This window comes from Octopus sinensis, linkage group LG2 (assembly GCF_006345805.1).
Source record: "Octopus sinensis linkage group LG2, ASM634580v1, whole genome shotgun sequence".
Classification (NCBI taxonomy): domain Eukaryota; kingdom Metazoa; phylum Mollusca; class Cephalopoda; order Octopoda; family Octopodidae; genus Octopus; species Octopus sinensis.
In genome coordinates, this window is record NC_042998.1 from 126,867,396 (window position 1) to 126,883,215 (window position 15,820).

General features: G+C 34.5%; 1 protein-coding gene across 1 annotated transcript in view; it reads left to right on the top strand.

The window, feature by feature from the left end:
* LOC115232663 (heat shock 70 kDa protein 12A) overlaps window positions 1-10,223 on the top strand; it is a 286,065-nt gene extending 275,842 nt beyond the window's left edge. Inside the window, exons 8-9 of the mRNA XM_029802682.2 lie at window positions 2,995-3,123; window positions 9,743-10,223. Of these exons, the coding sequence (XP_029658542.1) occupies window positions 2,995-3,123; window positions 9,743-10,215 (602 nt within the window). The 3' untranslated portion in view covers window positions 10,216-10,223. The remainder of the gene's footprint in view (window positions 1-2,994; window positions 3,124-9,742) is intronic.
* Window positions 10,224-15,820: the final 5,597 nt, after the last annotated feature.

The following is a 15,820-nucleotide window of genomic DNA, read 5'->3' on the forward strand; positions in this document are numbered from 1 at the left end:
TTTCACACTCCACTGTATTCATTAACCTTTCCTAGCTTCAGTTAATCAGTTGAGAGCCACGCGTCAATGATCTTCGGATAAATAGGTCTAATGCTCTCCCATTCATGCAACTAGCCGTTCGGAACATTCCAATTTATTTAGATAGGTATTCCCGGAAAATTGATTAGGTTTGCCTTTATACCGTGCCATTTTAAGGTAACTGAATATTCTCTCATCTCTTAATAATGACATTTTATATGAAAGAAGGTACATACGAGAAGATATTCAAACAAAATAACAAATGTAGTATTTTAAATATTTAAAAACAAAACTGTAATAAAATAAATATTAAAAATCTTTTGAACGCCTGGTGTCCTGGGGGTTATATCACTTTTAGATAAATCATGATGAGATTAGAAGTTGGAATTTTGAATCAAAGAGTAACAAACAAGTTGCACAGATATACACGTTTAGTATTTTTTTCTTCTCATTACAAAGATCTTAAATATTTTCTAGTCATAGGTAGCCGTGCATAGTACCATATCATTCCTGTTTGAAATCATCCGCATGTCGTAAATGTTAGTAAATAGATTAAACTAAACAAGGTGGCAAGCTAGCAGAACCGTTAGCATCCCGGCAAAAATGCTAGGCCGCATTTCGTCTGGTTCTTTGAGAGCAAATTTCGTCAAGGAGTTGAAATAATCGACTTACCTCTCTCTCGAAGTTGTTGGCTTTGTGGAAAAAAAATTGAAACAAAACCAACTAGAATACGCCAAATTAAACATTTATGGAATGTGTATATCTTTTTTCTCCTTTTTCTGCATAGATCGTTAATACGATCTATGCAGAAAATAGATAGATAGATAGAAAGACAGGTAGATAGATAGAAAGATAGAGAGATAGGTAGAAAGATAGAGAGAGCGGGAGAGAAGTTCTGCATATAAATAAATTATTTCCTTTGTGAAAAAACTTCATGTCTACAATAACTGTTAAACAATTCGTTAAAAACGAATTTCAAGCTATTTTTGGTGTCTTTATTCTGGGCGCAGATTCCAGGATAAAGGGATTTTGAATCTCCTCTCGTTCTCTATTTGTTCCTCTCTCTCTCTCTCTCTCTCTCTATATATATATATATATATATATAGGCGCAATGTTAGGGCAGCGGACTCGCGGTCGTAGGATCGCGGTTTCGATTCCCAGACCGGGCGTTGTGTGTGTTTATTGAGCGAAAACACCTAAAAGCTCCACGAGGCTCCGGCAGGGTGTAATGATCCATGCTGTACTCCTTCACCACTCTGTCTCTCACTCTTTCTTCTGTTGCCCTGCTCGCTTAGCCAGCGGGGTGGCGTCATTCGAAGGCTAAAACAATGCGAACGCATTGTGACCAGCGATGTGTAGCAACATCTGATGGTCTGGTCGGTATGTATATGTGTATGTGTGCTTGTGCAGTGAGAGTATGTGCCTCCCGACTGATCCTAAACTAAATTTGTAATTGTTTCCAATAAATAACTTTCTTATTTATGGTAAGAACGGGTGAGGACATCATTTACATCTTACAGAAAACTGTATTTAAATCATAAGTGAAGTAATATTCGACATTAAAAAATGATGAATTGTAACGCCTACCATCTTATATCTTCTGGTATTTTTTATTTGGTTATATTTTTCATAGCCCTTCGATTTAAAAAAAAAATGTTTGTAGCAATAAGATCTGGACAAACAATTTTGGCAAACATTTTGGCAAATAATTTAGTGAGTCATTGATTAAAACGATTATTTGCATAATTTCATAGATTTCAAATCATCAGCCGACAGATGTCAAGAGAAATAATTCTTTTAATTATGATGTGTCTGAAATGAAAACCTTTGAATTTGTAACTTTAAACTTCACACACTGTTTTCTTTTGTGTTACCGTACCGTTTCATAGCGTTCTATTTTTATTTTTTCCTCTATTTCTCCCAGTTTGCTAATTTAGTTTTTGCTAATTTCATTTTCATACATTATTTAAAAATTCTTTTACTTATTTTTCTCTTTTCGTATTTCGCTTTGACTGTTACTGCGAATCACACGTGTAATCACATACATAAATATTGATATTGACTTTGTAACGCCTGCCAATTTAACTCTGCAATCTGGTCAATACGTGTCGCTATTGAGATTGAGTCCGTAGCTGAGCAGAATATATGCCTACGAATTTCCTTGCCGACTTTAATCTGGAGATGTACATGCTGGACCTTTACTAATCAGTCTTAATGACCTGGGAGATCCTACTGGGAATATGGTATGGTACTTATCTTACCCCTCAATTACTTACATACAAAACTGAGGCATTAAAACATTTCTTTTAATATATATTTAAACTCAAAGGTAATGAGCTGGCAGAATCCTTAGCACACCAGGTATGTGTACACACACACACACACACATACACACACACACACACACACACACACACACACACACACACTCAAACACACAAACACACACACACAAACTCACACACACGATATTTATATACGAATGCTGTCACTAGTAAACGAGTGTGACTTGGTGCAAGTCGCTGATTGCTTTTCGATGCCCGTGTAATCAGGAGCAGACGTGCACAAACTATCGACCCACTCATCTTTTGACCAAACGGAACATAGACGATATGACAGCCAATAGAATAGAGGACTGCCCAAACACTCGGTTGGTGCTCATTTCAGTTCAGTAGATTGAAGCAGCACGCTGCCCAATCGAATTCACTACTTAAGCTCGCGAGAGCAACACACTAATTAGTAAGCCACGTGCATTCATATATACATACATACGTCCATCCATCCATCCATCCATCCAACCATACATACATACATACATACATATGTACATGTGTGTATGTACGTGAGTGTGTGTGTATGTGTGCGCATACACACACATTTGCACACACACACACATACTTGTAAATGTATTCGTCGACATACACACGTATATTTAATTGATGAATAATTTAATGATTGTTTTATTTTTGTTTTCAGATTTGAAATATTTATTCTTGGTTGGAGGATTTGCAGAATCACACATGCTGCAGCATTTTATAAGGCGGGAATTTGGAGATATACTGAAAGTAATTATTCCTCAAGGTGTTGGCATGTCTATATTGAAAGGTAAAAGAATCAATATATTTTTGTTATATTTACTTCAGAATTAAATCGTTGTGCATCGTGCATTTATCAGTGTCACTAAATTTATGTCACTAAAGGGTTAAAGGCCGAGCTACAACGTGATAGTGCGAACTGTTATCAAATGTCAGTAAAGTATCTTTTAAATCAAACTCGTCAGCTTAAACAAAAAACAGTTTCGTCTCTAGTCGTTGATGCACTCAAAAAGGATTGGGTCCATACGAATGGAACAATTATTTTAGCTGAGTGCTAGCAGAATTTCTCAGATACTATCTCAGATATTATTCAAAGTAGAGTATCGTAGATATATTCTACGCTAGACAATTCTCGAGTAAACTTCATGATTGATAATCTCAGAGACTCGACAAAAAATATTTTAGAATATACTCTACAACAGAGCATCTTCGCTACTCTCGACGATTGACTAATTCAGCTATACAGCGTAACAGATCGTCATAGTTGCGTCTCACAAATACCCACTATAACAGACCATTTATATGTACACTGCAATAACTCACCGTAGATACACTCTACAAGGGCCATCCCAGATAGGCCATGCAATAGACTTAAATACAGTCCATTACATATGCATCTCAGAGTATTTGTGTCAAGCATACTCCACAATAGACCAGCAACTGACATTCATAGATACACCTCACGATAGACCATCAGTATCATCTATAGTTACAAAACTCCCACAAATATGACATCACAGATAGATTGTGCAACAGATCGTAGAATAGACCTTCACAAACAGACTTCATATTAAACCATCAGAAATACATCTCGGTAGCGATCATAACGAAGACATGCCCACAAAAATGGCAATTCCATAATAGACCATCACAAATAGACTCTATAATAGATCATTACAAATACACTCCATCACAGGTATACACATAATAGAACATCTTATACATATTCCACAAACCATCTCGGATACACTTCACAATAGGAACATTGGGTTCCAATGAAAAGTTGAGACACTCTGATAATCTCATTTTATATTTTGTGTGCCCAGTATTATTATGTAAGTCAACTCATTTCAGTAATAAATTCTGCATCCGGCAGTTACAGTGCCGAGGTTAATGACAGCGGCGAGTCGTCCGAGACTCGTACTACCTTTGTATAAATCACTAGGTTTGGCAATTTGTTTACTGATTGGATCAGCCATAGACGCTATGCTGTATAAAATTCACCACCTCTCGATATCTGATAAAGCTAGCTTATCATGCTATTCTCTGTGATCCTCCGGAGTACTGTGTTTTATTTGCAGGGTACACACCGAAACAACGTTCAGATGAAAACGGCTTCAGTTAGGGTTAGTTTTCTGTAACAGGAATTATTTAATGGCCTGTCCAATCTATGGCCAAACTGTATAGTTTCCAGTATTCATCCTTCACAACCATAATTTAATCTGCAATTCATATTTTGGTTTATGCACCATTTTTCTACTTCAAGGCATTCTCTAATCTAAATTTTCCCTTTGTTCTATCGGTAATGAGCTTTAACATCATAAAGCAACCCATCAGACATTACAAGCAATATCTCATTCTATCCACTTATAACCTGTATTATTCCATTCGTTACTGTGTGTTCTACTTGACTGCTGACCTTCAACTCCGCAAATTGAAGCTCTATGTGTAATCAGCCTCTGCTTTCTAGCTTCTCATGATAAATTAACTATTAGAAATAGAGAGGCGCTTACAAGCGTCCACACACACACACACGCATAAACGCGCGCGCGTACACACACACACACACGGAACCCTCTTACATTAAACATCCACACATCCACACAGTTGATCATTTATACAATTAGAAATAACACACACACACACACACAAAGAAACATACGCATACGTACTAATACGTACAACTAGACAAACCTACAAACCCAATCACACGTAACACACATTGCTGCATACAAACACGCACATACACAGCCAATCACTTACATGCTTATACACATGTCAATGTTGAAAATAAACCATTAGCTCTAATTTAAATTACTTAATTTGTGTGTTTCATGAAATTAAATTGTTGTTAGCTGGAACTGAACAAATTCAGTTGCCCTTATAATCAACAACATTCACCTCCCATAACATAATTAATTTTGCTAATAAACTATTATGCCTAATTTAAGCAAAGATGACCGTCATCACAGTCAACATAAACAAAACTACTACCTCAGTTATATACTACACCTACGATAACAGATAAAAAATTAGATTCTGCCGTTATAATATAACAATTAAATCAACTACGAATAACGACAACCGCGACCATAACAATTTCTATCATCAACGCTATTATCAACAACAATTGTGACAATGTAAAAGAAAGTAAGAAATCAACGTAAGTTTCCCAAAACTATCAGCATCATCTCTACTACTGCTGGCAAACTGAGGGGATACACCAGATTCCAGTATGATTTGGAATGATTTCTACGGCCGGATGCCCTCCCTAACGCCAACCACTCCGAGAGTGTAATAGGTGCCACCAGCACGAGTGCCAGTTGCGTGTACCAGTATCTGCCACGACTATGATTTCACATGGCTTGATGGGTCTTCTTCTCAAGCACAACATAATACCAAAGGTCTTGGTCATTGTCATTGCCTCCGTGAGGCCCAACGTTCAAAAAGAGCTTTTTTAAGTTCAGCTGGCCTCCGTGAGGCTCAAAGTTCGAAGGCATTGCTTCACCACCTCGCCCCAGGTCTTCCTGGGTTTACCCCTTCCACAGGTTTTCTCCACAGCTAGAGATCGGCACTTTACACATATGTCCTCGTTCATATGCATCACATGACAGTACCAGTACAGCCGTCTTTCTTCCTCATAACATCTGATGCCTCTTACGCCCAACATTTCTCTCAACATGCTCACACTCTGTCGTACATGCACACTGATATTGCACATCCAACGAAACATACTAGCTTCATTTCTTTCAAGCCTACGGATGCCTTCGGCCACCACAGCCAACGTTTCACTGCTGTGTAGCATAGCAGTTCGCATACAGGCATCATACAGTTTTCCTTTCATTGTAAGGAAAGGCCCTTTGTTGCCAGCAGAGGTAGGAGCTCTCCGAACTTTTCCCAGCCTATATATATATATATATATATACTCTTTTACTCTTTTACTTGTTTCAGTCTTTTGACTGCGGCCATGCTGGAGCACCGCCTTTAGTTGAGCAAATCGACCCCGGGACTTATTCTTTGTAAGCCCAGTACTTATTCTATCGGTCTCTTTTGCCGAACCGCTAAGTGACGGGGGCGTAAACACACCAGCATCGGTTGTCAAGCAATGTAAGGAGACAAACACAGACATACAAACACAGACACACAAACACATACATACATATATATATATATAATATATATATATATATAATATATATATATATATATATATATATATATATATCTATATATATATATAATATAAATAATATTAAAATATGGATATATATATATTTTTTATATAATATTATATATATATATATATATTATATATATATACATATATGTACATATATATATATATATATATATTACATATATGTACATACCTACATATATAATGTATATATACATGCATATATGGGTACAGGACATAAAAAAACGTTGAACACAATGAGAAACGAAAACATAATAACAAAAACAGAAAACGAACTTTTTGGGACAACGAAAGAAACAAACAGAGAAAATAAACATGCAATATAAAGAATATTCCCATTCATCAGTTGTCCCTGTTTCATCTACTCCGCGTTACGAAGCAAAGCACATATATATAGATATATGCAAATGTATGTATATAGTTGTGTGCGTGTACACACACAGACATTCATACACGCATGAAAAATTATACCTTTAGCAAAAGCATAAGGCATTCTGCAACTTGGAAAAGGCAGGGGGCATTTAGTTTCGTTTTTCTTAAAATTCATCAAGGATAATTTATGCCTGCTTTATAAACAGTAAAATGTATTGTGAGTGACACAAGTTACGGTCTGGCGTTAACAAATGGAGTACTAATACATTTATATCGGAGTGTATTACACTAAATATTCACTTTTATAATTTTATTTCATATAAGCATTCAAGTTTTCTATATTATGTATAAAATTCTCAAATGAAGAGAAATTGGCAATTATCTATTATTTTGGATGTCTACTATGTCTTTGGTATAATGTAATTACTTTAGTTTCTGATGAAATCACTGACCAAACAAGTGAGTCTCACAAAAAATTATATTTAATTGAACCCAATTATCTGCATAGATGTATGTGTGTGTGTGTGTGTGTGTGTGTGTCTATCAGATAGACGTGGGATTAAATAGCTTACTACGCAATAAAGTGTTTCTGTTGCAGGCTCACTGAGAGGTGCCTTTAGCAAGTGAAGTATTTTCTGTGCAGAGGGAAACCGAATGGAAAATTTACCACGCTCACACACACGCTCACGCGCACACACACACACACACACACACACACACACACACACCACACACAAACACACACACAAAAGGCGAATTGGTATAGTCATTATCGCGTTGGATACAATTAGTCGCAGTATTTTTCTGACATCCTGCCCTCTGAGTTGACACGCCAAAGTCAGCTTCTGATCTAATCCCTCCAAGATCGATAAAAAGGTGCGAAACTAGGGTTAATAAATTGGGAACAATTTCAGGATAGAGCAAGATATCTTGCGTTCTCTTTGCCAGATTTTTGCATTCTGAGAGCATGTGTTGGCCATATGGCAGTAGCCTTTCTGTGAATAGCATCGGTATTTACAAGTATGGCAATCTTTCTCTTAAAACGTTTGCTCCAAGCCTGCACGTACAGGTGCAGATACACGGTCAACCTTGACCGACGGAGGTTCTGCCTGTTTGCCTGTCTCTTGTATACACATACACACATACATATATATGTATAATATACACATACACACAAACGCGCATACGCACATATACATGTGTGTGTATGAATACGAATATATATATAGATTAATATTATTTTATATATATAACTTTTATATTTTTACTTGTTTTAGTCATTAGTCCATGGCCATGCTGGGGCTCTGCATTGAAGAAGTTTTAATAGAATGAATCAATCCCAGTACTTTTTTAAAGTCTGGTACTTATGCTATCGGTTATTTTGCCGAACCGCTATGTTACGGGGACGTAAACACACCAAAGACGGTTGTCAAGCGATTGTGGGGGACAAATAACGACAGAAAGACACACACACACACACACGCACACACACACGCACACATACACACTCACATGCATGCTCTGGAATACATAAAATAATTTTAAAAATGAATGCCTAAATCACGTATTTAAGAAATAAAAAATAACACGTAGTAATTAAATCCCATAGATGAGCAGCAGTGCAGATGGTGATCAAAACATTTATGAATAAGTTTTATGAACTCACATAATAGAATCACATCCAACAGTGTCAAATGCGTACGAAAAAGAAAACCCCTTAAAAAAAACCTTCATTCAAATTAACATTAAAGGCACAGCTTATTTTAGTTGTGATTAAGTACTGCAAGCGAAAGATATAGATAGTCTCTCAGCTGAACGATATTAAAGTGTTAAAAAAGTGCATATTGATATTTGGGGGAATAACCATCTAAAATGCAACCCAAAACACAATATCTGGAATCGAAAGTTATCTAATTATCTAGAATATTCATAGAATGTTCCAGGGGGTTATGTGACTCAGAGGAAATATTATTTCGTTTCTGTTATCTGATTCTCAATTTTCTCCTTTTTCGTATTACACATTTCCCAATGTCCCTCATAATATGAAAATAAATAACTTTTTCATATCAGTTTTTAAATATTTGTCTTGTTATTTTCGCGAAAACCATGGTTTCCATGATACTTTGCTGAAAATAAAACGTATATTTGTTTAGCTCAAGAAGTTCTTACTTTTCTCTCCATACCCTTAGATAGTTTGCTTCCAGTTTGTACCTGATGTTTTCTAAATTCTAGTGATGCACTTTCTCCTTGGATTATATAACAAATGTTTTTCCTCATGTAATATTCAAGTATAAAGTAAACGTATTTAAGCAACTGAGTGAAACGCATGCATACACAATTTCATAAAATATTTGCGTACAGGTACGCACGCACGCACACACACACACACACACAGGCACACACACACAAACACAAACTTACTGTATGATAACACATACACACATATATATATATACATATATATATATATATAGAATGAAATACGCACACACATATTCTGCGCGTGTCTGTATGCATATATGCTTTTGCGTAGGTAAATATATATGATTACTGTAGAGCAGAAAGATTAGATAGGGAATACAATGCTGTTAACTTTACGATAATGTTTCTTGTCCAATGACAAATTTTCGAACGACTCTAGAATCTATGAGATTCGAAATCTTACAATATGACAAAGCAAGGTAATTATTGAGACAACGAATTATTATTTTAGGATAGCACGACTCCTTTTATTTGTTGAGCTGCGAGGAAAAGAGAATATATATTTTCTGTTTGCTCGTGAGTAGGAAATATATACTTTCATCTTTTCACTAAATTATTGTTTTTTTTTGCGTTTCAGGAGCAGTTCTATATGGACAAAATCCGTCGGTGATAAGCGTGCGGCGGTCACGACTTACCTATGGTGTTGGAGTCCTCAATCGCTACGATGAGAAGAAACACCCGAAAGAGAAACTGTTTTCTAAAGACGGAATGGATTGGTGTTCAGACGTTTTCGATAAATTCGTTGTGATTAATCAACCGTTGAAAGCAGGAGAAACAGTAATCAGAAGTTACACCCCGGCAAAAATTGACCAGAAACTCAGCATCATAAACATCTACGCATCAGACGATGAAGATGTAAAATTCATCACGGATACCAGCGTTCGCAAATGTGGTACCTTGTCGCTTGATTTGTCCACCGAGGTACCTATCACACCGTCACGGCGAGAGATTAAAACAGTCATGTCGTTTGGCGATACGGAAATTAGAATGGCTGCTATTGATGTCATTACTGGTAAATCAGTCAAAGCATTTATCGATTTCCTCGACTGAATAAAAAATAAAATGAATCAATAAATCAATGAACAAAGAAAGAAAATCAATGAAGCAATCAGTTATTCAATGTATCTAAGAAGTGATCGTTAAAAATTCTGTAATACTTAACTAGACATTTATGATGTATCATATGTATGTATATATATATATATATATTATAATATATATATATATATTATATATATATATATATTATATATATATATATATATATACATACATATATACATACATATATATATACATACATACATACATACATATATATATATATATATATATATATATATATATATATCTATATATATATATATATATATATATATATATATATATATGTATATACATACATACATACATATATATGTGCGTATTTATGTATTCTGGTACACACATACATATCTACAACATATTTTGAACACAGACACAAGAACATATATAAGCCTACTATATACGTTCATCTAAATCAGATATTAAACATTGAAATACAGAAGAAAAATGCATATACCCGTTGTTAGCTCATGAATGTACAAACACTCAAAGAAATAGCATTACAGTTATAGAAAACACATATACACGTACACTCACAACACTTACACACTTGCAAATATACATCTTATCAAAATACTACGCTGCAAACTAAAAGAATATAGTCGAGACAAGGATTTCAGTGCTATATTAATAGAACGTTGACCATCTAATTTAAACATGTCTCTGTAACTTTGATTTAAAGTTTACATTTCTATTATACATAAAACAACTGTCATTAGATATTATTTTCAACCTTTTTCCATTACAGAAAAATACTGTAGATTTTCTTTTTGTTCTTTTTCTTGTCTTCTCAGTTTATTTGAGGTAAGAATTTTCGCAGGCAATTTCAGATTTGCAAAATCGATGTAGTATTTTTTTCTTTACAATGATTAATAATCTATATATTAAACAGTTTTTGCACCATAAGCCTTTGCTGAATATTAAATGAATTATATATATTCTCGCTCTGTGTAGTTAAAATTAATTGAATAATATTTGAAGAGTTGATCAAACGAAATCTGTGAGATAACAAGAAAAACAATAACATATAGAAGACAATAATAGCGATAATGTTGATGATGAAAATAAGAATTCTGTGAATCATAATATTGATGCAAATAACAATAATGACAATGATAATTATAATGATATAAGTAATAAAAATAATGATAATAAAATAAATTGACAACATTTTTGTCATTTGTCAAATAAATATACTATGTACAAATATTAGTGGAAATAAATAATTACTTTTAATTTAAACACAAAGGCAGAAAGTTTGAGGTGAAGGGCAAACCGATTTCATCGACTGCAGTACATGAGCGGCACTTTATTTTATCGTCCCTAGTAATATAATGACAAGCAACAAGCCGAGCAGAGGAGAGGAAGTACTTGATACCATCGATCCCGGTGTTTTAATTATTTGAGCCAGAAAGTAAAATTTGCTAAGTAAGTTGTCCTCGACAGGAGTTGAACTCAAGATGTTAAATGCTGGGAAAAGGATTTCAACACATTTTTTCTGAAGTTCTAACAAGTCATTGTAGCAAAATAAGGAAATATAAAGGCTGACTTGAGAAAAATAAAGTAATAAATGTTTCACTACAGATAAGATACGGAAAAGTCACACTTTCCAGGCAGGGTGTGAGAGGAATATATATGTCGATATATATGTACACACACACACACACACACGCACCCCACCCACACACACATATATATATATATATATATATGTATATGCATATGGACGAACAGACAATATATATATATATATATTGTCTGTTCGTGCGTATGCATATATATATATATACGTGTATACATTCATACATACAGATATATATAATGTTATAATTATATGTGTGTGCATACAGAGAGAAAGGGAGAGAGAGAGAGAGAGAGAAGGAGAGAGGCAGAGAGAGAGAGGGGGAGAATTTTCAGTGTAAGTGTATTAACCTATTTTGAAAGAATATTTGCGAAATATTTGAAAGCAGATTACCAAAAATGTTATCTGATTTATGCACAAAATATATTTGATTTTGGAATCTTGGGTGATTGAATAATTCCTTTAGTGTTGTTATTCGGCGAAGTCATAGGATATTGGCCAACAAATATATATTTATTTGAATATATACGTGTGTGAGTAAACATATATAATTAAACAGTATATTCTGAAAACCATACACGCATTCATGCTCGCGTGTGGATGCATATATTTATCTTTGCCTGCTCTCACCTTATACAACCACATAAACACACACACGCATATATGCGTGTTTATATTTTTATTTCCATAATGTTTATATATATATATATATGAGCGTGTGTGTGTTTGTGTGTGCTTATATATATATATATATACTGGATCAACTGGAACCCTCGCCATCGTAGCCGACGGAGAACCACGGTATGTATATATATATATATATATATATATATATATACCTATTTCTTTACTACTCACAAGTGGTTAAACACAGAGAGGACAAATAAGGACAGACAAACGGATTAAGCCGATTACATCGACCCCAGTGCGTAACTGGTACTTATTTTATCGACCCCCAAAGAATGAATGGCAAAGTCGACCTCGGCGGAATTTGAACTCGGAACCTAGCGGCAGACGAAATACGGCTACGCATTTCGCCCGGCGTACTAACGTTTCTGCCAGCTCGCCGCCATTGTAATATATATATATATATATATAGATATATATATATATATATATATATATATATATATATATATATATATATATATATATATATATATATATATATATATTATATATATATATATATTATATATATATATATATATAATATATATATATATATAATATATATATATATATATATATATATATATATATATATATATATATATACCGTGGGTCTCCATCGGCTACGACGGCGCAGGTTCCAGTTGATCCGATTAACGGAACGGCCTGCTCGTGAAACTAACGTGCAAGTGGCTGACCACTCCATAGACACGTGTACGCTTAACTATATATATATATATATATATATATATATATATATATATATATATATATATATATATATGTATATATATATATATAGTAATTAATAAGGGTTCAGCAAAGATTTGCTTTACCACATACCGAAGTTTAGAAATAGCAGCCAAAAAATCTTAGCCCAAAAATCTTAATTCGAGGGTACTGGAATAATTGAATATATCTCTCCACCTAACGGTATCAGACAGTTCATATTCAGTGTTAGTACCGCCGAATTCAAAATATGAATGATGTTCGCTTAGCTTCCCCCGCCCATCCGCGTGTGTCTTCAAGTAAAATACTACAGAAAAATCTGCAGTTTTTTATTCTATTATCAATTCCGAAACGCGCATTCATTCTCTGCCTGTGTGAATTATTTTCAAGTATTTTGGTTTCTCTTGGAGTCCCTTTTTAAAGTAGAAGAAATAGCTAAGATTTTTTGACTGCTATTTCTAAATTTCGGTATGTGGTAAAGCAAATCTTTGCTGAACCCTTATTAATTAGTATTACTTAAGTTTACCGTGAAATGGTCCTTTTTTCATACCGAATTCTACTTATTCTAATTATTGATTACTTCTTAATTAATTAATTTTACCCTTTGTTATTATATATATATGTATACAAATATGTATCTGACACATTTATATACAGCATTATAGTTACCTCAGGGTACGATATTCTGCTCTTACGTAAATTGTAAAGTATGAAAATTAATTTCAGGATAGTGTCTGATATTTCACCCTTAGAGAAATTCAGATAAATTTAACATTTCAAAATTTACATTTTCTTCTTAGCCAAAAGTCGTTTTTCAGTGTTTTAGCTAAGATCAAAGAAGTTTAGAATTTGAGAAGCTATAAACACGACACGTACATATATGGTCAAATATATATTTATGCGTCAGTATGTTTTCTTGGTCGTGATTAGTATATATATATATATATATATATATATATATATATATATATATATACATACATACATATATGTAAGAATATAAATCAATCGTCATTACTACCATTATCTAACACCAACACCAAACGCAATATAACCACTGCCATTACGAACCTACAAACACTTTAATGACCAACAACTGCAGGGAAGTAAGTAACAACATCTACAATAAAAGAAAATGTCATGAGATAATGTGGTTCCTTAGAGTATTTTAAAAGTTGAATGAAATTTCTTTGATGTTAGGTAAATGAGGATTGATTATGAGATTAAACAGCAACAGCGACGCAGTTAACAAGAACAATATGAACACCGCGACCACCATCAACATTAACCTCACCAGGCCCATCACTAAAACCCACACAACTTTCCATCTCATCATAGTTTATCCACCAACTTTTGAATAACAAACTGGCAAGATGATAACTCTGACAATAGCCATATATATATATATATATATCCTTTCTACTATAGGCACAAGGCCTGAAATTTGGAAGAGGTGGATAATCTATTACATCGACTCCAGTACGTAACTGATGCTTAATTTATAGCCATATATATATATATATGGCAACACACTGGAATCCGTGTGTGTGTGTGTGTGTGTGAGAGAGAGAGGGAGAGTGAGAAAGAGAGAGACAGTGATAGAGACTAGAGTGTGGAGATTTTTTTTTGTTTTAAGAGGCAAAGAGTTCATCAATCAGGTAAGTCTTTCAGCTAACTATAATCATTCAGTGTGGCTTCACGCCTCATACCTTTACCCTTCCGTATTCTTACTTCTGTTCTTACAGCCACAAGAATAAGACAATTTTTTGCTCTAACAATACAGTTCTTACCTGGTACTACTAATTTTTTTTACTACATATTTGCTGCGGATAATTGCTAACCGTCGCCGCTTTTAGATTTACCTACAATTTAAGATGTCTGGAAAGAAACCATCTCGTGTAACTGAAGGCGGTAGTGCAAAGAGCGAGCTGGCAGAAACGTTAGTGCACCGGGTGAAATGCTTAGCGGTATTTCGTCTGTCGTTACGTTCTGAGTTCAAATTCCGCCGAGGTCGACTTTGCCTTTCATCCTTTCGGGGTCGATTGAATAAGTACCTGTTACGCACTGGGGTCAATGTAATCGACTTAATCCGTTTGACTGTCCTTGTTTGTCCCCTCTGTGTTTAGCCCCTTGTGGGTAGTAAAGAAATAGGTAGTGCAAAGAGCGATCGTAAGGGATATTACACTTGAGGTATAACAATGTTATGATGTGGTAGAAAAATGAACCGCATTGCCAAAACTACGCTTGTATTGTCTGCAACGAGGACAGTACATATATTTATATAGATGTGTATACATATGCATATTTACATGCATACATATGCATGTATAAGCATATATATATATGTATGTATACAATATTTGACCGCGAGTGTACCGTTGGCGATTTTCTTTCCCCGTCTTCGCTTCTTTGGACTTTTTCTATATATCTGATGAAGAGCTCCGCTCGAAACGTGAGATCCTCTTTCTTTTATTTCCTTTCCTGAGAGCCCAATAACACTGTACTTATTCCACGTCACCGCGTTGTTATTTTTTCTTGCTTGTTCACGTTTGGATTGACTATATATAT